Source organism: Columba livia, chromosome 15, assembly GCF_036013475.1.
Source record: "Columba livia isolate bColLiv1 breed racing homer chromosome 15, bColLiv1.pat.W.v2, whole genome shotgun sequence".
Taxonomy (NCBI): Eukaryota; Metazoa; Chordata; class Aves; order Columbiformes; family Columbidae; genus Columba; species Columba livia.
This window is the reverse complement of record NC_088616.1, coordinates 4,645,636-4,668,069: the sequence shown is the minus strand read 5'-3', so window position 1 is coordinate 4,668,069 and position 22,434 is coordinate 4,645,636. Positions and strand designations below refer to the sequence as shown.

Sequence of the window (22,434 nt, the reverse complement as noted above, 5' to 3'; positions counted from 1 at the left end):
GCTGATTGGTACAGAGACCATACAGTCTGGCCTCTTGCTCAATACAAAGTAGCAACAGGAGTTTTGATCCAAAAGTGTTAATATTCTATGAATTATTAAATCTTCATAGGATTCATCCATCGTGGTTACTATTAATTAGCTGTTTGTTAATCTCTGATAATTTAGGCAGCTTATTAAGAGCCAATATCTGCATAAATACCTTTTGTTTGCTTTCTGCTGCTCTGAACAGGTAGAGTTTGTTGTGCATCCTTCAGTGAGTCCCAACGATTCCCTTGTGAAAAGTGCCATTGAGCAGGTGCGCTTCCGAATCTCCAGTTCAAGCACCGCAAACAGGCAAGTTCTAGTGATGCCTTGGGTGGCTTGTGGGGAACTTGGCTTATCTAGTGCATGTGAAAATATGCAGAGGAAATAAACACAAAGTAGGCAAAAGAAAAGAAAAATCTCTTATTTAGCAACAGAGACGTGGAAGCAGAGAGATGAAGCAAGATGCTGACTATCTCCTGATATCAGGAAAGAAGAGGAATTGAACTGTGCTTAATTTTTACCAAAGTGCTGTGTGGTTTTAATGCAGGATTAAAGTTCCCCAGACACCAACACCTCAGGACCACACAGAGGAAGAAAACCTGAGGCAAGAGGCAGCTCCTGATTCAGGAGAAACGCAAGAAAGCTCGTGTAAAGCTGATAATAATAATCGGGCACGGAAAACTGATGAAAAAATGGGCGTAACACAACTAAAAAACTATCATCCTGTTACAGGTACAGTTATGTGGTTTTTATGTCATCTTTCACTTTCCCATTTATTATTAATAATCACTTTCAGATATTGGGCTCTCCTAAGGTACAATTGTGTTTTTTCTTCTTTTATAGAAGAAAAAATAGGTTTATGTTAAAGCAGTCTTACTATCCGATGTTTTCTTAACTGCTTTTTTTTTTTTACAGTTGTGAACTGGAGTATTTGTGTTCACTACTTCTTCTTTGCTACTTGTCACTTAATATTTGTAACTTATTTTTACTTTCAACTGCCCACTTCCTTCCAGTTTTCTTCACATCAGTTTTGCAGAGGTCGATGTTTCTTCTGTTCTAATGCTCTTTTTTAATCTTCCTTCCCAGTTCCAGGACTTGGGCGCTCTCTTGGCTTTCTTCCCAAAATGCCCCGTTTAAGAATGGTCCACATGTTCCTCTGGTACTTAATTTATGGACACCCTTTAAATGAAACACGGCAAAAAGGAGGTAGTGATGGCGAGAAAAAAGGCAGCAAACAAGGGCTGGATGTGAACGCAGCTGTACTGGAACCACAACCAGATGGGACTTTAGAAATTGTGACACCTGCGGTGAATCCTGAATCCTCTGCACAGGAGGCTGAAGTGGACTTGTCTAACCAAACAGGTAAGAAGTGGCATGTCCTGACTGCACCACAGTTCAGTGTAGTAGCTTCATAACTGTTTGACAATACGGCTTCAATGAAAACATTTTAAGGTTGGAACACAAAGCTTGGAAAAACTACTCATATGTTTTTAATTGCTTGATCTCAAACTGAAAGGGACATCAAACAGGGCATCGTTCTGGATGGTGAAATACAGTAGGCTCAAATTGTGGATGATAAAAAGCTGGGAAGTTTGTTAGTAATTCAGAGAGAATGATTTGAAGTCAGAATAATCTTGAGTAAATTTGGAGAAATGGTTTAGATTTAATTTTCGTAGCAATAGGTCTATGCCGAAGCCGTAGTTAAATAATTACCTCTTTAACTAATTTATGAAATGTTGCCACCTTCTGTTTCTTTTACAAAAACAAGTTGAAGTAAGGGGGACGGGATATATATCTTCCAAAGTGAAAAAAGGATGTTAAAGGCAGCGGATAAGCTATTCTCCGTGTTAATGAGTACAGAAAAAGAAATAATTGGATTGCTTATCCAGAAGCTATTTTAGTATGCTGTAAGGATAATTAAGTCTTGGAACAGATCGTCTTAGTGAAAAACAAAGTGTTACAAGGGTGGTGTGAGTATCATCTTTGTACATGGGAATTTATAATGTTTGTTGCTTTCAGGCATCCTCTGAACTGTGTAAGCTAATAAAGAAGGGCGGACTTATTTTTAGGAGGCTTAAATGTGCTTTTCAAGAGTCCTCACCAACACTGAAAAAGCCTGCAAAAGGCCACTTTAGAAAAGATTGAAATTTCAGGTCAACTTAGATTTTCAGATTTCTAGACTATCAGCTGTCAAACGTGTTTTGCTTGAATGCTTAAAGCAAAACTGTTACTACAACTACTAGGTTTGTCCTGTCTGAATCTAAGCCAGTCTTCTCGTTCCTAGTGTACGTGGATGATGCGTCGTGGATGCGCCACGTCCCTCCTCTCCCGCTTCACAGGGAGTTTGGATTTGGATGGGCTCTCGTTAGTGACATTCTTCTCTGCTTGCCTCTCTCCATCTTTATTCAGATAGTACAAGTCAGCTACAAGGTGTGGTGCTTTTTTGCATTTACATTTGTTTTACTTTCAAATCTGATGATATCAACTGTACCTATAAGCAGTAGCAAATATCATCTTAGTTTATTTTAACAAAGCTCACCATTGGAGAGTAGGTGCTTTAGTTCTTGATAGTTTCTTTTCCAGAAAAGTTAGTTGCCTTTACAGCCACACTGAAAAAATGTATAGCTTGGTAATACTGCAAATTCTTAAGCTAATATTTTGCAAAGAGCTTTTTATAATCTCACTGAATCTTCTGCCTCATTGATGCGCAAGAATAATGTTTAAGCATTTTACAAAAGCGGTAATGTTTGCTTAGAAAATATTTCAGTAGGCAGTTCTGGCACCAAAGCTTGATGCTTTAAAGGATAGGTATATTTCACATTTTAATTAGCTTCTAAAATAATTCTAGGTGGATGGCCTAGAAGACTTTTTAAACGATCCACTAAAAAAGCACATTCTGATCAGGTCTCTTCCAAGGTCAATCCGACAGCAGCTTCTCTACAAAAGGTAAGTAAATGGATCTAGGGAGGAAACAAGAGTGGTTGCCTGTTTTCTCAGTTATTCCCTGTTTGTGTCAAAGAGAACTTTGTTACTTAAGACAAGGATCATCAGTCTTCTAAGGATAGTGTGCCAAATTGTATATTTCTCTCCCAAATAGAAGGTAATAAGAAACTAATAAACAATATTCATGCATGCTGTCAGGCAGTGTTTGAGAGCTGGGAGGTTCTGTCCTTCATAACTCATCAGCAGGATGTTACTTCTGTATAAAACACACTCCTGACTGCTGCTAAATTCAGAATTTAATAGAGTCTAAATGTTGCTGTCCTTCATAAATCTTTCAGAAGGTGCCACATTTCCCAGTTCCTGCCTCTTATACATACCATTCGATTTCCACTCATGCTCTCATTGGCCTGTCCGTTGTTTGCCATTCCTCATCTAGGAGATTTAAGAACTGAAATTGGACTGAAGGTAGGAGGGGAAAGCAACTTTAAAGGAAAGTGATTTGAATATGTGGAATCGGCAGCATCAGAACTTTCCCCAGAAGGTCATTGCTATGAGAACAGCATGGATTTGGGTGGCCGGAGATCTTGTACAACATTTTGCAAACCTGCAAATGTCGTTGGTGACTTGTGACAGTATCTCCTGTCACGACTCGTGGTTAGCACAGGTTTGCTATTCCTAACCTCCTACTTGCTGAATATCAGGAACTAGGAAACCGGATTTATGGTATTTTCCGAAATCTGCAGGCTCCATCTGACTGGTTTATGCAAAACAGTATGACATAGAACCGTGTCTCTTTGCCCCCCGTTCACTAGAACTTCTAACTCAGCCAAATTTGCTTTAATATTTCTGGGCTTGTCTTCTTCCAGAGCCCTAGAGAAAACTCCTGCCAAAATACAATTCCCATTTAACTGCACAGAAAATCTTCACCTTAGTGAAGGTAAATGTGGGCAAAGCTAATTTTTGACAACCAGAAACTAGAGCTTGCAGACGTTTCCTGCAGCTTCCAGAATTTTGCTGTATAAGTAGATACATGGGAAATGTTGCACTTTTTGCTCTGCCATAGCTGTAAGCAACAGGAAGCAGTTTCTTGGAGCAGTGATTCTAAACACTCTTAAGTGCAAGGATCGGTGTCCAGATCTTTCTGTGTGCACGTGTGAAGGCTTATCAGCCCATATTTAGCAGTCACGTTTTCTTACTCATGTCTTCTTTTCATAGTATGTAATTGCCTGCAGTTCTGCTGGTGTTCTGACCTTGTTTAATTCATTTTTTACATATGGCTTATCTGGCTAATTTTGTTCTTTGCTAGCAATATTTTAGTATTTGACTAAAATATTGTGTTTGTGATCTGAGGAAAGGAAATTTGGAGCTTGGGGATATAATATGTTTTCTGTAAGCTGACAATTCAAACAAAAATACCACTTTAGAAGTTCTAAACCTCAGTATTTCAAAAAAGCAGTGGTTTCCTGAAGCTTCAGGTTGCTGTTGGCATGCTTTCTGGTACCATTTTTATGGTTTTCTTGAGTGCTAATTGTAATACTCCCAATATTGCTGCAGGAGATACATCTTTTCAGTGGTAGAAAACCTTCAAAGATTATGTTATATGGGACTGATACAGTTTGGCCCAACAGAGAAGTTTCAAGATAAAGATCAGGTAATTTTTCTAAAAAAATGATCCATTATTCTACATGTTTTTGTTTGTTTGTTTGTTTGTTTTCCAGTGAAATAAATGCAAGATTTGGGATTTGTAATTACCTTAAATAGTTAAATAAAATACTGATGTTTCAGATGTATATGCAAACCACCAGATCCAAGTGACATACTGCAAGTTGTGGAGAATATTTTTGCCTCTTTCTTTGGAAAGACACCACTGAAATGTATAATGCTGAACATTGCACACAATAGTGATCTGGGAGGTTCTAGACTGGCAGCACTTTATGAAAAATGAACATGGCACATTCTGTTCCATCCAAGTGTTAGAATAAAGTCACTGATCAGAGTAAAATAATGACGTTCATATGCATATTTTTATAAATAGACAGCACATGCAGAGGAGAAGGCAGTCCCAACATACATTTTATGAGGATAAGAGACATAATTAGACCCCAAAACGCTTCTGTTCAAATACTGAATGAGAGCTTGTAGGAAACAGTCACCTTCTGTGGAAACTGGGAATATCCTGTGCACAAGGGCAAAAAGAAACTCTTCTAAATCTGGAAAGCACGTTTCTGGATTGATGGCAAAGGCAGTTTGGGAATGCAGTGTCAAAGGGTGGGGTGTATGTGTGTCTTCTCTCAGAGTACTGGCTCAAACCAGTGAAGACTGAGGAGATGCTAAGGTGTCCTAAACCAGATTAAGTTGTGTGGCCTGTAAATTGGGCAATTTCAATGATTTTTACCTACCCACCTGAAACATACTGTATTTGACAGGTCTTTGTGTATATGAAGCGAAATGCTGTGATTGTTGATACCACAGTCTGTGACCCCCATTATAACCTGGCTCAAAGTAGTCGCCCGTTCGAGAGACGCTTGTATGTTCTGAACACCATGCAGGATGTGGAAAACTTCTGGTTCGATTTGCAGTGTGTCTGCCTTAACACACCATTGGGTATGATATAACTCTATGTTTTTAGCGCCTTTACTGTTTATTCTGTTCATACCACAATTCCTTTTCTTTTCCTAAAACCTGAGGCAGTCTGTTTCGTCATTTCCAATGTTTTGGTCTCTTGGCTGGTCACCTTGTGCATCAGAAAATATCTACAAGTTTGTCCATATAATTCTGTGAAGTTGAGATCCACCTGAAATTTTCAGAGCAGTGTTAAAAGAAAAGCATTGCCGTCCTGTTAGAAGTATCCAATTTGATAATAGCCCTGTAAGATTTTAATCCAGCTATGAAAATGCCTTTTTGAAAATAGTTATCAGTATATTTTTGCCATAGCTCTCTGCCAGTTTAAGTAGAGATCCCTTTTCCTTAGAAACATGTTGCTTAACCTGATCAATAGCCTGAGTTAGATGAGAAGTGAAAGTTAAGGGAGCTCATGCATCCCAGGTTTTTGGAGCTTATTTTTGTCTTTGATCCTTTTACGGTTTTAAATACAAGCTACAAGAAGTACACATTTAAAAAACATATTACACATTATCACAGTATGTTTGGGATTGGAAGGGACCTCAAAAGATCATCTAGTCCAATCCCCCTGCTGGAGCAGGAACGCCCAGGTGAGGTCGCACAGGAACATGTCCAGGTGGGTTTTGAATGTGTCCAGAGAAGGAGACTCCACAACCTCCCTGGGCAGCCTGGGCCAGTGTCTGTCACCCTCACTGAGAAGAAGTTTTTTCTCAAATTTAAGTGGAACCTCTTGTGTTCCAGCTTGATCCCATTACCCCTTGTCCTATCATTGTTGGCCACCGAGAAGAGCCTGGCTCCATCCTCATGGCACTCACCCTTTATATATTTATAAACATTAATAAGGTCACCCCTCAGTCTCCTCTTCTCCAAACTAAAGAGCCCCAGCTCCCTCAGCCTTTCTTCATAAGGGAGGTGCTCCACTCCCTTAATCATCTTTGTTGCCCTGCACTGGACTCTCTTCAGCAGTTCCCTGTCCTTCTGGAACTGAGGGGCCCAGAACTGGACACAATATTCCAGATGTGGTCTCACCAGGTCAGAGTAGAGGGGCAGGAGAAACTCTCTCGATCTACTAACCACCCCCCTTCTAATACACCCCAGGATGCCATTGGCCTTCCTGGCCACAAGGGCACAGTGCTGGCTCATGGTCATCCTGTTGTCCACCAGGACCCCCAGGTTCCTATCCCTTACACTACTCTCTAATATATAGTTTCCCAACCTATACTGGAACCTGGGGTTGTTCCTGCCCAGATGCAGGACTATTGGAGGGAAGAGATTGCTCCTGAAACCATAGACAACCCTAAGCTTATTTCTGTAACTTAGTCAGCCAGGTAGAAGGATTTATTTGTAATTTTATCTCCTTTTGGATTGAAGCAGGCTCCTTTCACATTTTTCAAATGGTAGTGTGTCTGTGATTGTTGCAGTCTTTGTGGGCTGGTCAGACCGTGATTGTTCCTGCCCCCAAAATATGGGAATGATATTTCACCAGTGTGCTGCACTTCAGTGTGTGTTGAGTCTCTAGATGAGGTAATCATCTAAGATCCTGTCCTGCTCTATTATCTTTGTAGCATGGGCAGCCAAAAAGCATTAGTGAGCTAGAAATTGTGTGGAGGACTTTTTTCTACCTTTGACTTCTGTTATTCTGTAAAACAATCACCTGACTCCTCTGCTCTGTCCTAAATGTATCTCCAACATGAAGGTGTCAGACACGAAGAGTGTGCACGCTGTGTTTCAGCAGTCACAACCTGCCATGGTTCTTGAGGAGTGCTGCCACCTTTGAGTACCTGAAAAGCTGTGATTCATCCAAAATATCAGTGAACTGCTGCAGTATTTTCCTAGTAAAGTGTACCAGCCTTACATTACTTCTGCCCTGAATACAGTTTTGGATAATTTAGGGCCTTGTACTGGAAATGAGGTGGAACACCATTAGCCGCTGTAAGAAGGTAGCACATTTTATCGAGAAGCGTTAAAAATGGAAGCTGTAGGTTGCCATGGCAGAGTGGGATAACAAGGGGTTGAAGTCTGGCTTCTCATGCTGATAGTCCAACTCATCTGTATGTCTAGGAGTTGTCCGCTGTCCTCGTTCAAAGAGAAATAATCTTCAAGGGGAGGAGACTGCACTAGATGTAGAGATGGAACAAGAGTCAGCAGCGGATAAACACAATCTGGAACGAAAGACTGCGATGTTGGAATATACCACGTATGTTGTCTTCATCTTTGTGTTGTTGCTTGAATAAAGTGAGCAAAACCAACTGTTCTCGTTTGAGAATGTTACTCAATAGCAAATGCAGTTAAGACTCCAGCGTTTCTATTGGGTGTTGTGAGGGCTGTTTTGTTTGTTTGTTTTTCATAATCCAGAGGCTGATTAAAAAGACATGTAGTTATGTATCAAGCTTACAAGGAACTTGTTTACCAAGCAGGTTTTAATGCTAGGGGAATGGGAAAACCAGATTCAGATTTCCTTCTAAAGTAGTACAGATGTGTGTTGCAAGAGTCTTGGGGAAAGCAAAGTCAGGGGAAGGAATGCTTCTGGGTACAGTCACTGCAAGGGAATATATTAAAGATTCTCTGTTCCTGTGCTTTATATCATAGTATTTCTAGTACCCTGTACTAGAAATACTCCCCAGTGTCACATTCTGAAATCTGTCCTTCTGTGTTGCAATTTGTTGAATATTGTTCACAGATAAAATTCTAATATGATATTGGTGTACGCTGGTGAAATCTGGAAGTGATATCTGGAGCACTTCATCTTCTGCCTGATCACAACCGGAATACTTGAGAGGGTTGTGCACTGACCGCCTGTGACAGCCATGCAGAATGCCAGTCACACCTTTTATATTGAGTGTTGTGCACTGTGGTTTACTTCTGCCAACATTCTATTCTTTTAATAAACAGCCTGATTAAAAGTATTTTCAGTTAGTTCAGTGTTGGTAGTACATGTATCAAGTTATTTTAAAAAAAGTAAAGGAGGTGAGTGAACTTAATCCCACTGATCCTCGCTGATAGAAGGAAATTCTGTTCAGCCCACTTGTCAGCTTTCACATATGGTCTCCATTGTATGGTAAGAAATCTTGTAAACTGGAGATCTGGTGTTGACTTGCAGTTAGCCTAGAGGTGACTGCAGCTTCTTTAAGGGCAAGAAATAGTTTGTAATGTTGTCATGGAAGAATTTATTGAAAGCTTGACTGAAATAATTTTTTCACGGTAGCTTTCAAAAAAAATCTTTCATAAGGTGAAACAGGATTTCAAAAATACTCTTTGGTGTTATTACTGGATTGTCAGAGCTGTCGTGTCTACTGCATATGCAGCACTCATTCATAGTTTGATTTTTTTGAAGAAGTAGGAAGTTTTTCTCCATGATTTCTTGCACAGTCTCATATTTATAGAAGAAAAATAAACAATTTTTTTCATTTTGCACCATAATACCCCACTAATTATGCATTATGTCCTATTCACTGTTAGTTTAATGCTCTTTCCAGGAAAGAAATGCAGTTCATTGTTTTTCTGGCTTAACAAGCTTTAATGTATTTGTTATAAAACTGGAGAGATCAGTGCTCGACAGTCAGCGTGAAAAAAGGGTTTGAATGCCTTTAGTTCCTGTGCAGGATTTTCCCCACACTTGTCCTCAGAAAGTTTTCCATCTGAGCAGGTATTTCCTCTGGTCCTGTGGCAGGAATAGGGCTGAGAAGAGTTTAACTTGGCCAGTGGAACTTGGTGAACAATTATGAAGTTGTTCTGGGTGCAATTTCTAAGCTGAAAGCTCAGTCATTAAATATCAGGATTTAAAACTTAATGGAAAAGCATCATTGTCATGCTGCTTTTGGACCAGGGTTAAGGGAAGGAGCATCTCTTTTCCTCCTCCTCTTTCCCAGCCCTGTCTGAATTGGGGGTTCTGCACGTTGCACACACATCGGTGAAGAAGAGGTGAGGAGGCGCTTCCTACAAAATAAATACTGGATGCTTTGTTTCTCTTTCTCTTAGAGGCAGCCGAGAGGTGGTTGACGATGGAACCATTCCCGGAGACGGGTTGGGAGCTGCAGGTCTGGATTCCAGCTTTTATGGGCATCTAAAACGCAACTGGATCTGGACAAGCTACATCATCAATAAGACTAGGAAGGTGGGTATTTTAAAACTTATATCCTGTAATGGCTTTTCCAAATGTTAATATTCTTAAGGTTGAGATACTGATAGCAAAATTATACTGCCTGCACGCTTTCTCACCTGAGTGTCTCAGTAAGGCTGTGCATCACTGCAAAGAAATGAATGCCAAATTGGGTAAATCTTGGTGCTGAAGTGAATGAAAGAATTGGACGTAAATTTTATCTGAACTGAATTTTGCAATACATTCAACCAAAGCAGAAATACTTTAGGAAGCAATAAACGTAGATGACTTAGTGGTGCTTCTTGCCTTTCTGAAATGTAGAATTTGTCAGATGAAAACTGAAACATCCAGAATAAGGAAATACATACAGCAAAAAAATTGACTAGGAAGCCCAACACAGGCAAATAAGAATGGCCATCCCCATCCTGCTAATGTCCTGTCGGTGATGGTTGCCAATTAAAGATTTGTAGGGAAGGTTTTAAGAGCAAGGTAGATATGTAGTGATATTTCATCAGAATATTCTCCCAGCTGTCTGCGAGTTTGGCTCAAGACCATTCTTAACCTGGAGGAGATGTTTGAAAGCTGTTAATAGCTTTTTCCTTTAGCATTAATTTGTCTAATTGTTTTTTGGATGTGTGTTGCTTTCGTATCTGCAACTTCATGTAGCAAAGTGTTTCAAAGTCCTATTATCTGTCACCACTTCCTTTTGATGTTTAAGCTCCCTCATCATTGTAGTACTAACAGAAGCTGTGAAAAAAAATTCTCCCTTTCTGTTTCACTTGATTTTGTAAACATCTCTGATGTTTCCCATTATCGTCTCTTTTTAAACACTGACATCTACCAGATTACTTAACTGTTCCCAGCATGGAACCTGTTCTGCCTTTAATCATTCCTGTTGCCTTTGTTTAAACAGTTCTAGTTCTGCTATATCATTTTTAAGGTTAAAACACATAGTGCATTCAGGCTGTGACCACTGTAGCTGCATAGTGTTGCTCTCCTTTCCTAGGAATTCCTTACATTCGCTTTGCTTTTTGACCATTACCAAGCATTGAACAGGTACTTTCACAGAACTGTTTGTAATTATCCTGCCCTAAGTGGTGGTCAAATTAGAGCCTATCGGTGTATGAGTTGCTTGGTTTTGACCTCAGGTGGGATCATTTCACTCCCAGTTTCATCTGCTGTTCTGTCCTCCAGTTGTTCAGCACTAACAGGACCCCCTGCATCTCTTTGGCTTTCCCCTCCACACCTGTGTCCAACTTCTATCACCAATGAACGGCCCACGAGATAAATGGGGTTTGCTGAGGATGGCAAAACTCCTGATACATCGCTCTCAGTTTGGGCTCAGATTTAAGATGGATAGAATATGGTGTAGGAGGCATTTACTCAATTTTTGTGTTTGCATTTTGGTTTTGTGCTTTTTAGAAGTTCCTTTGGAATCTAAAATGCTTTGAAAAAATACTGTTTTACAGAAAATTCTGCTCAGCTTCTGTAGCAGTGAAAGAATCAAGCATTTCTTTTCCAGCCATAACTTCTTCTAAACTTAAGGAGATTTTCTGAAATTCTAACCTACATAATCTAGTGGTCATTACAGTATGATTGAAGAAAAGCTGTAGAGCCATTCAAATATGTGGTAGTCATAAGACAAATGAATTCTTCATTGTACCAGGGATCTTTTCCTTTATACTGAAAATTCATTTTTGACACCACTCAAAGGATATCATGTATAGTGATGTTGAAACCAGTGCCCTCCTTTTGCAAATCACCTTTCTGAAAGCTGTGTTGTCGTAGGAAAGTACAGTTTCTGAGAACGGACTGACAGTGAGGCTCCAAACCTTCTTAACAAAACACCCGCTCCCACTCGGCTCAGGAGGTAAGGGGGTGATGCTGGTCGGGGGGTCTGCAACTGCATTAGAGCTGTTACTGTCTTTGTCAAACCCACTATGGATGATGTGGGTTATTCCTGTCGCCTTATGGTAATCTAGGAGGCTCCTAGGGCAGTAAAATTCTGGATATATGGAATAATAATTTTTTATCCAGTATTGACAACATAGGTTGTTTCTGTCTCCTTACAGTGATCTAGGATGCTTCTGGGGCAGTAAAGTAGATATGTAAATAATTTCCTTTGCTATAGAACAATAATTTTTACCCTTTGTAATTTCCGTTTTGCAGTTTGCAGGAAGTCTAGAGGGACCAATGTTTTGTACGACTAAGCACTGTTAAAATTGTTTAGCCTAACATTTAAGCTAAGGAGGAGGAAATGCTTCAGGTTGAATATGAAACCTCAACTCAGTTCCTGTCTGATTGTGCATTGTACGCTGGACTTGGAATTGCTTGATGATTCCTCATTTATGTGGGATTTTATTCATTGTGAGCTGCTGAGAAGTGGCATAAAATGACATGACTAATAAAGGGCAAGTCTGGGAGGGCATCTGTCTTTTAATATACTGAAACTTTGGCATTTGCCCTTTATGCCTTAATATTGTAGAATGTAACTGCTATAAAGCTCTACTCCTGTAAATATGTGTCGTTTTAGGTAACAAACTTAATATTTTGAGAGAAGGAAAGGTAGCATCTAAGTCACTTGTCCAGAAAGAGGAATGTGTTGAAATAACTAAAGAACCAACCCAGGATCGAACCAAACGAGTGAGAGGTGGAAAAAGCCAAAAGAGGAAGAGGCTTAGGAAAGACACAGGAAAGAAGACCAAGAAGGTAAAGAAAGGTAAGTAACTAACACACCAGGAAGAAGTGGCCTTCTTTTTAATGCATATGCTGCTGTAAGTTGCTTTAGAAAAGCTGCTGTGATTGTCACAGAGTGTGGGAAATGGAAACTTACTGGCCATCTCTCTGGGTGCCTCCTTCAGCAAAGACATCCAGGTGTCCTGGGGCTGTGTACTTGCTCTGGAGAAAAACAGCCGCATGCTGTAACTGTTACCTGTATGTGGATCATGGCTGCACTCCTGTACTGTACAAACTAAAGAATTTCTAATTGTGTCTGCACCAGATTAATGCCTTGCAGCTCACCATCAGCTTTTGATAGCTGGCTTAAAGGTTCTTCATGGTATGAAGAATCAATTTGCTAACTAAAGTGTTCATTTTCTCAGCCATGGGAGAGTAATTAATGCATTTTACTTTCTCAGCTGCTATTTCCTTCTCTACTTTTGTTTTTAATTCTTATAAACTCCAGTTGGTGCTGATACTGCCTGTGATAGGAGTTTGAATTAATCAGAATATGTAGTGCTGAGATAACTGTTTGCTTGTTTGTTTTTGTTTCCTGGATTTGTTAGAAGAGGATTCTGTAGAAAAAAGCAAAAGGCTCCGCTACCATGATGAAGCTGACCAGAGTGCCCTGCAGAGAATGACACGTCTGCGTGTCTTCTGGACAGTGCAAGAAGACAGTCTGCTCCTGCTGTGCCGAATCGCTAGTCATGTGCTAAATGCAAAGGTATTTAGCAGGACCTGTACTTAAGGGGTCTATGTACTGACCACACATTTCATCAGCCCTGGGAATTCATCCAGGTTCTAAGCACCGTTTGCGTACGTAAGAGCTGAAGTTTAACTCCAAACACGTTTGTTCTTCACACAGGTAAAAAGGCCCTTTGTTCCATGGCAAGTAGTTCGGGATATCATGCATGCCAGCTTTGAGGAGTCCCTCGATAAAACTTCTCATTCCGTTGGACGAAGAGCTCGTTATATTGTCAGAAATACACAGACCTATCTTAATTATAAGTAAGAAGGTTTCTGTCTATGTTCTAGCTATAGGCTAAATTCCCCTGAAATTAAGTGAAGGGATATGCTCCTCCTACATTTATAACTTATTTTATGTGAATATAAATTTCAACTTTTTTGCACCTAGTGCTACGAAGTCTGTACTGAATTGGGAACATTTCAACTATGTACAACACCTTCAATTGTATCTCTTGCAGAGTTTGCCTTGCTGAAGTTTACCAAGACAAAACCCTCATTGAAGATTTCATGAACAGAGAAAACAATTATGAAGATCCACAGGTAGGAAGGAAGTATTCTAAAGGTCACGTAGTGCTTTACACTGTTTGGCTTACTGAGTGTTTGCACTGTTTTGCTTACTGTGATTTCATATCTTACGTCTCCCTTGTACCCTCAGCCATGTTAAAAATAGCATCATTGTAAAAATGCAGCATCGTTGCTATTTTGAGAGTAAAGTGGACACAGGCAGCCTTCCAAAGGCACATAAGCAGCACTGCTTTGCAACAGAAATGTATGTTTTTCAATGTGCTTGTTTATAAACATCCCTGACGGAGCACCCGTATGCACTGATTTTTTTAATTTATTTTTTTAATCCTCTCAGCCTCCTTGTTACCTGAGCAAGAAAACATCTTTGCTCTGTAATTGCCAATTATTTTTTTTCTGGTTGCATGTTGAAATATGCAGCTTCTGGGGATGAGAGCAGGAACGGAAGCAAATTTGGTGAGAGAAGCCTTGATTAAATCAGTCCAAAGTTTTTTTTTAGTTGTTGAGATTTTTATGGCTTAAATCAACCACAATTTCAAACTGAAAAGTTTTTGCATTTTCGGTGCAAACAATTCCATTTGGAATTTCAAAACTTCTTCACAATGTCACAGCAAGATTTTCTTTGTTTTTATCCAGGAATGACAATTCATACTATTGTCAGACAATCCCAAGCAGTTCTGTTGTCAGATTCATTTTTGTTTAAATGAAGAACAGTTGTTCTGTGGTGAGACATTGCTGAAATAAATGCGTGGGTCCCCAATCCCTAACGTCTGTCTTTGGAAGCAAATAAAATCTTGTTTCCAGAGAGATACAGAACTGTGTGTAACAGGTGTCCTCCAGGCCATGATTGTACAAACAGAGTTAAGGGAGTACATGATAAAGCCTGAAAGGTATGAAGAGGACAAAAAAAGACTTAAGCAAAGCTGTAGCAAGAGATCTTATGCTGTTAATTCGGTGTGATTTGTTTTAATATGTTCATGGTGGGTTGCTTGTACCTGTGAGCTTGATTACAGACAGACCCTGGGGCTGATATCAGCGGACTCGACCTCCACACAGCTTTTTTGATGCATTCTCTTGTCTGTTGTACGGTTTCTGACTTGATAATTCAAAAGCAGCTATTTCTTCTAGAATTTTCCACAAAAGCTTTAGAAATAGAGGGCGTTTTCCCACTCTAAGAAATGAAGGTTGATAACATTTCTCTCTTGTTTTCAAAGGTTTGTGCAAAGGAGTTCAAAGAGTTTGTGGAAAGACTGAAAGAGAAATTCAGTTCAACCCTGGGGAATCCCAAACTTGAGATTCCTGATACTTTGCAAGAACTCTTTTCCAGGTATTTTAGCTATGGTGCTTTTGACTCTGCATGTGGGCTGAGATAATTGAGGACATGAGGACCTCTTCACTGCTGTGCATGCTTTACACCCTCTGGTACTTGTACTCTTAGTATCAAAAGAAGTTTCAGTAAATACAACAAGCAATGTTTCTTTGAAATCCAGACTTCCTATGTACCTATAACTAATGTGCAGTTATTTGCACAAGCTTGTTTATTCTAAACCATTCTCATTTTGCTAAATGAGACTTCTTGTAAACCAGAAGTTCACAATGTCAGATTTTTATAAATGGTCAAATCCTTAGCTTTGCTATTAGAAGACATTGGTACTCAGGTGTAGTATTTTAATGCAATAGAAGACTTGCCTTTACAATTTTCCAGATTAACTGGCCATATTTTATATCACAATTTGTAGCTGGTTGCTCAGCTGAATCATCTCAGTGCTGCTGTTGATAGAGCAGAGCGCCCAGCCTTGCGTGGCCTCCTCCAACCGCAGATCGTCAGGCTTCTTCATGATGAATAACACTTGGAGAGAAATGCGAGAATTTGGGTCTCAAACCACTTTATGATAACAAATTTAGCACCTTTGCAAATTTTCTTACTGTATGTGCACGTGCTGCTGATGGTAACTAGAAGTCCAAAACCTCAATAGAATAGCAAATCCATACAGTTTGGTACTGTCTCCTGTCAATGTGTTTTACCTGCTTGTCAGCAGAAAGCTTAGTGCAGTGAGGGAGATGGATCGCGACGGTGCTCTTAATGTTTGACACTTGTGCTGCGGGCTGCTGGAGCAGAGCGCTCCCCTGCGCTGCTTCCACACTTGCCCTATCAGCAGTTGCGCTTGTCAGCCTCTGCGTTTCATGGCTGGTATAAAACCACAGAATGTGAGTTTTGTTTCAGTGTTGTCTTCTCCCTCCCCTTCCCCAGATTTCGAGTTTTAGCGATCGGGGAAGACACCGATCAGAACACAAAGGAGGACAGTCTAAGCAGGTGAGCAGCAGTAGCATCAGTTTTTCCCATTAGGAGTCCAAGGTCATGTCAGCCCTCACGTCTGTGAAAATCATACATATAGTCTTCTAATTCAGTATGTTTTTCATCTGTTTGTTGCAGTGTGTAAATTTAGTGAAGGATTATAGATTTGATGAATGGAATGACAGAAGGAGTGCCCTTCTCAAAATGGTGCTCTGTTATCATTAGGACAACAGTGTATGTTTGCTGTGTGGGTGCTATGCCTTAGGAGGAGGAGATCTTAACAAAGAGAACTTTGTTTTGGGTCTGATTATCTGGACTGATGCAGAACTTCAGGGGGGAAGGTCATGGAAAATGTAAGAGGCTCTTTTACATGAATGATCCTCAGCTGTAGTGGTCTCACACCTTTATGCCCTTATTTCAGAAGCAGGTGATTGAGTTTGTATATTTTTGTGCTAGTTTAAGGTAGGTAATGAGTTTGTATATTTTTGTGCTAGTTTAAGGTAAGGTAGGTAACTCACACTCAGTCATCATGAATAAACGTTTTTGTTTTTTTTCTTTCAGTGTCTATGATATTCATTTTCTAGTGCTACAGAATTTGATTCAGAGCACTCTGGCACTCTCAGATAACCAGATGAAATCTTGCCAGTCATTTCAGGTACAGTATCTGGACCAAACTTTACTGGCTGTACAACCCTGAAGAGTTTCTCCTTCCCCCTTGATATATGCCTTTTTCAAACGAGAGAAAGGAAACTCAGGCACTTAGATTTGTATCAGTTACGATGGGGATTACTCTCTTCTGCTTTTAGGAAATGGTACATTGTATCCAGATTTTCAGTATGTTGCTTTTCTCTCTGAGGATGAGATTGCAAGATGCGAGGTTGAAGCAATCCCCAAAAATCATATGAAAGAAGCTCCACATCCCTTCCTTGGGTCAAACTGTATCATGATTTAGTGCCCACGTGAGCAGAGAATTACACTCTGGAGGAGAAATCACAAAGACAGTCCTAGTGTCCAGCGGACACTGGTGTTGGAGAGCCTCTCCTTCAGGTGGACACCACAAAAATAGATGATCTATCAGTCAGGCACTTAACAAAAATAAATTAGAATAGAAGTTCAAAGGGAGTTTAGTATCTCTCGAGCAGGCAGAGTGGAGCCCAGAAAGCCATGCTCTTAGAAGCAGGTGTTCCTGGTAAAATGACAGGAAGAATTTACCAAAGTGTGTTGCAGATGAGCATTTTTTTATACATATAATTGTAGTGGGAGCCTGATCCCATTTTGAATATCAGGTGTTCTATAGCATTCGGTTAATTTAATTGGCATTTACTGTGGAAAGCCTGGAAGTCCATAAAAGGAATAGAACAGTGAAGTAAATGTATGTATAACATTTACATTCTGGCTTGTAGCTCCATATTCATTTAGTTAGGTAATCCTCAAGTCGCTGAGTCTAACAGTGGATTCAGAGCTAACACGGCCTTTTATGTTGAACGGGGGTTTTTTGCAGACGTTTCGCTTGTACCGCGAGTACCGGGATGACATTCTTGTGAAGGCTTTCCTGGAGTGTCAGAAGAGGAGCTTGGTCAATCGCCGTCGAGTAAACCACACATTGGGTCCAAAGAAAAGCCGGGCTTTGCCTTTTGTACCCATGTCCTATCAGCTGTCTCAGAGTTACTACAGGTGGGTGTCAGAAAGGTCACTGTTGATGTTTGAGCAAATAAAAGAATCTACCCAGGCGTGCTGTAACTATTTGGCTGCTCTGTGCTACCTTGGGTCTAAAATTTATGCGCAGTAAGAACAGATTATCAGAGTCTTGTGCTTCTCTGAATTTGTCTTTTTGTCCAGAGTTTTCACATGGCGGTTTCCCAGTACCATTTGTACAGAGGCCTTTCAGTTCCTCGAGAAGCTCAAAAATGCTGAAAAATCAGACCAGCCAGATCACTTCTCGTTTAAAGATCAAGAAAACAAAGCATCAGACGACATGATTGCGTTTCCTATGGAAGGACCTGGTGGCCAGTGTGTGGCGATGCTTTCCCTGTTCTCCCTGGGGCTTGTGTCTGTGAACGTGAGAATCCCAGAGCAGATAGTTGTGCTGGACAGCACTATGGTGGAAAATGAAGTGATAAAAAGGTAAACACTGTTATTTCTATTAGTAAATACAGTTTGGGGGTAACTTGGATGAAACTGGGCAGGCATTAGCATTTTCTGCACTGTATTGTGGCATGCTTTACTGTGATGTTGTTTAGGTTTTTATTTCTGAGGGAGTTAATGAAGAGTTAATGGCACTTTAGTTAGTGCCTGTCATTATAGCCTTGGAGTGCATTTGCCTTCGCATTTGTGACATTTAAATTGCCGGGCACTTCATTGCTGTCAGAGCTGATGCGGAAAGGAGAGCGGTGTGTGCCAGATGAGCATTCTCATCAATGCACCTTCCCATTTCAAGGACTAAGGAGGATTAGTTACAAGGTTTCAGCTTTATCAGTGAAACCTGTCTCCCCTCTTTGGTTTGTTTTTTTTTTTAAACCTCCAGTTAATTGAATACCACTGAAATTGAAATTCTCGTCCTAGGCAGACTAATCCTATGAACAGTTATTTTTACCATCATTATGTGCTTTCTTAGAGTGCATCTAAAATGTCTTGCTGTAGTTTAACCTGTTTCTTCCTGTTATATTGCAAACATACACAGAAAATTCTTTGTTCTCTTTCTCTTTAGAGCAGCTTATTACCTATTAGAAGATTGTTGTCTTAGTCTTTCTCCCATAAGAAGTTATTCTTTAAAATGGGCTGCTTCAGTGCTGTAGTTGTGGGTTTGCTATGTTACTCGTGTTATCCAGATCTATTTCTTCCGCATTATTTTCCTCTAGACTGAACTGTGATAAAAACACCACGGTCTCGCTGCCAGGTCTGTGCCAATTCCACCACGCTCCACAGGTGAAATGCCTGTTAACACATCCCAGGATGATGAACAGCCGCATCTTGCCCGCCCTCCCTTGCCCCCCCAAAAAATGATCCTTGTGATTCATGACAAGTATTTTTTCCTTTACCCAGCTGATTGTTTCCCTTCAGAGAAGGTGCACAGTACTATGATATAGATAACATGCATTTCTCCATATGAAATTGCTTCCTGCTCTTTTCCAGACTATTTCTCCAGTTTGCTGGAAGTGCTCTCAATGTAAATCCTGTCTTCTCACAAACCTGCGGCCTCCCCAGTTTGGTGACCCTAAGCAAACTTCATAAGCTATTTTATCACCCAGGTCATTAGTAAAAATACACTGAACCCTGGAGGAGTCCCATTGCTGAGTGCAGGCATCTGAGTCCAGTTTTCCAACTGGTTATGTACTAACACTATTTTTTCTAAACTATGTGTTCCCTTTTGGTTTTAAATATGTTTTCTAAGACGAGTTAAACCTTAAGTACCTTCTCTTAAAAGGCTGGAAGGAACCTTTGGTTATCTCTGGCATAACCTGCTTAAAACAGAGGCAACTTCAGAGTTAGATCATGCTGTTCAGAGCCTTCACCTTTATTCATAATGGCTCTTGTCATGTCCAACAAAGTGTTGCTTTGACTAAATTTCTTTCTGAGAAATCTCTTGTGGCTGCTACTACTACTCTTTCTTTACTTTGAGGCTGTCTGCAGCTTGGTTTATGTTGCTTTTTTTTGGTGGTGTGTTTTTATTTTTTGTTTGGTTGGGTTTTGTGGGTTTGCTTTGTGTTTTGATTTGGGTCTTTTGTGTGGTTGCTTTGGTTTGGTTTTTTTTGGTTTTCTTTTTAAAGTAAGGGAAGTGTTTGGTCTGTAATTCTCCTTTAAAAATAAACAGTCTGCCCTACACTGCATTATCACTTCTGTTCTCCACCTTTGTGCTCTGACAGATGTTCCCTCATGATGAAGTGTCTGCTGAGCCAAAGAGGTTCAGCACTGTAAGCTGAGATATTTTGGGTTCATTTCAACACATTTGCAAATAAGAGAAAGTTTCCTTTTCCGGGGATCTTTAGTGCATTTTCTTTCCTATAGTTGCTTGTACTTGGCACTTTAAATCAGCCTGCTGTTTAGGTTCCATACCCACAGCTGTTCATAACTAAATGCTAGAATGCAGAATAGCACGTGTTCCTGCTCTGCTGAGTATCATGGATCACTTTCTTATTTTGAGAGAAAAAAAACAACAAACATAACACCTCTGTTTGCTGTAGTTTGGGCAAAGAAGGACTTGAGGATGACGATGACGATGATGACGATGATGATGACGGCTCTGGAGGCAAACGGAGAATAGAAGTGAAAGCTCGTCAAGCATCTCACACCAATTACTTACTGATGAGAGGCTACTATGCCCCTGGAATTGTCAGCACGCGCAATCTGAGCCCCAGTGACAATATTGTGGTCAATTCCTGCCAGGTGAAGGTGAAGCTGCGGTGTACACCAGTTCCAGGAAGACTCAGCTCTCCAGGTCAGTGTCTGTTTGGCCTGACACACACAGAAGCTGGTTGAAGCAAGAAAGATAGTGAACTCATGAGCTGAGGAACTGATTTGAGCAAAGCCTGCTAAAGGGACATTCTTTTATCATGACACATGCAGTTTGCCTTCTAATGGTTTCTCTCCTGACTTAAAACCAAACTGCTGGCTGACTTACAGGAGCACCTTTTGGTAACACGTCCTTGCCTGTATTTCATGTTGGGTGAAACTATTAATTCAATGAGGAAGTCTGTCCTCTGCTCTGTTATCCCATCTCCAGGAGATTTTTCAGGCCCTTCTGCAACTTAAATACCATATTATGTCACACCCAGGCTCTCTTTTCTGTAAAGAGACAACAAAATCTTTCAGAGCTCCTTGAATGGAAATTCACATTTACCTTTCTCATGCAAGTGTTTATAATAGTGCTGTCCAGTCTCTGGCCTCTTACCTACAGTAAGTTAAACATTTTGATAACATTCAGAGCCTGAATATTTGCAATTTATCAGCACTGTTCCTTCTTGAAGAGCATCTACCTCTCAGCTGTGACGCAAATGAATCCAGGAAAGCCTTTAGTTGTTCAGGGCTTTAGTTGGAAGGTCTAATGCTGTCCCTGTCCATTCCTATTGCTGTTGTGGTAGATGTAAAATAGCAATTCTTTCTCGTATCTCTGCTGCCACACATGCCCTCCAGGTCTGCTGGCTTGATGGCTCATTACAGTTGCCCTCATTTTTCCTCAGCTGTCAAAGTGCAGCTGCCGTGTGTGTCCCACAAGGGGTGCTGTAAATGCAGCCTGCAGATAAAAGGGTGGGAGCAGGTAGGAACAGTGCCAAAGCTGCCCTCTTATCATCGGGGACTGGAAAAAAGGTGTTACACCGCTTCAGCTTCTGAACACTTGGCACAGCGGGGGTTTGTTTTGTGCAGAGATGCTTTGTTATACGAATTGTACTAAGACATTGTCAACGTGTAGTTTATACCACATTTGGCCAATAGCTTTCTGCCATGGACCAGCTGCTTCCAATTTTTTGATTAATAGGGTCCTCCATAGCATTTCCTTGCCCTAGATTTTTCACTTGACCTTCTTCCAGAAAAAAGGAGATGATTCTCTCATTAACTTAGAGCTCAGCTGACCCGGTGTTAGAGGGAATACCAATATGTCTGCACTGCCTTTCAGCAATACTTCACTCTGATATGGGGACAAGCCCTTGTAAACCAGCTTGCTCTTCTACAGGGCTTTTCGGAGACAAATATGTAAGGCAGCAAGAAAAAAGGGAATGGCAGCAATGAAGATGGAAAACTGAGCTCTGGTTTTAATTGGAATAGTCTAGAACACCTCTAATCTGTCTGTCTCAGAATATTTATATTTCTATAATGTATTGCATAGTACCAACTGTTTCACAGCTTATGCACTTGTTTTTTATTTGCTTTGCAGTTTCTTCTCTGCTTGACAACATGACTGTGGGAGTCTCCTGCCTCCCTGAAACTTTCACCAGGCTGATAAAAGTCCAGGAAGAAAATTATGAGGTTGATCAGTTTCTTCATGAGTGCACCGAGCGTTATGGCTATAGTCCCAGAGATGCAGCTGCTGTTCTGGAGATCCGTAATGCAATAGAGGCAACTTCCCACTTTGGAATTTGCAAAGCTGAGCTGAGCAAACATTTCTGCAGCTATGAAGAGGTGGAACCTGAACGCACCAGGAGCTTGGAGCAGTACATTCAGGTGATTCTACAGCCAGCTGCTTTCTGTACATTAATGTCTGCATGTTTAGTATTCCCCTTGAACAGGACAATCTTACAGGCTGTAGGAAGCAAATATAAACTGAACAAAGCTATTTCTGTTGGGCAAGAGATCACATACCAATACCTGATAGCTGTCCTGCCTCAAATGTAGGAAGAGCAAAAATTAAAGCAGCACTTAGTCAAAGACAGAGATGAGGCATTTCAGGAATTTAGAGGTACTAACATTCACCTTTGGAAGCAAAATACTCTTTGCCAGTTACATTTTAATTTAAGCTGAACAAAACGTG

At 40.5% G+C, this 22,434-nt stretch overlaps 1 protein-coding gene across 2 annotated transcripts in view; it reads left to right on the top strand.

Moving 5' to 3' along the window:
* GTF3C1 (general transcription factor IIIC subunit 1) overlaps positions 1 to 22,434 on the top strand; it is a 43,986-nt gene that overhangs the window by 16,387 nt on the left and 5,165 nt on the right. For both annotated transcript variants that reach the window (XM_065030725.1, XM_065030724.1), the window contains exons 13-33: positions 230 to 333; positions 572 to 756; positions 1,111 to 1,386; positions 2,309 to 2,454; positions 2,873 to 2,970; positions 4,522 to 4,618; positions 5,394 to 5,571; positions 7,651 to 7,786; positions 9,568 to 9,703; positions 11,477 to 11,558; positions 12,222 to 12,407; positions 12,973 to 13,130; positions 13,272 to 13,414; positions 13,612 to 13,693; positions 14,890 to 15,002; positions 15,927 to 15,989; positions 16,533 to 16,626; positions 17,473 to 17,645; positions 17,811 to 18,095; positions 20,153 to 20,406; positions 21,841 to 22,127. In XM_065030725.1, coding sequence (XP_064886797.1) covers positions 230 to 333; positions 572 to 756; positions 1,111 to 1,386; positions 2,309 to 2,454; positions 2,873 to 2,970; positions 4,522 to 4,618; positions 5,394 to 5,571; positions 7,651 to 7,786; positions 9,568 to 9,703; positions 11,477 to 11,558; positions 12,222 to 12,407; positions 12,973 to 13,130; positions 13,272 to 13,414; positions 13,612 to 13,693; positions 14,890 to 15,002; positions 15,927 to 15,989; positions 16,533 to 16,626; positions 17,473 to 17,645; positions 17,811 to 18,095; positions 20,153 to 20,406; positions 21,841 to 22,127 — 3,276 coding nt within the window. The remainder of the gene's footprint in view (positions 1 to 229; positions 334 to 571; positions 757 to 1,110; positions 1,387 to 2,308; positions 2,455 to 2,872; positions 2,971 to 4,521; positions 4,619 to 5,393; positions 5,572 to 7,650; positions 7,787 to 9,567; positions 9,704 to 11,476; positions 11,559 to 12,221; positions 12,408 to 12,972; positions 13,131 to 13,271; positions 13,415 to 13,611; positions 13,694 to 14,889; positions 15,003 to 15,926; positions 15,990 to 16,532; positions 16,627 to 17,472; positions 17,646 to 17,810; positions 18,096 to 20,152; positions 20,407 to 21,840; positions 22,128 to 22,434) is intronic.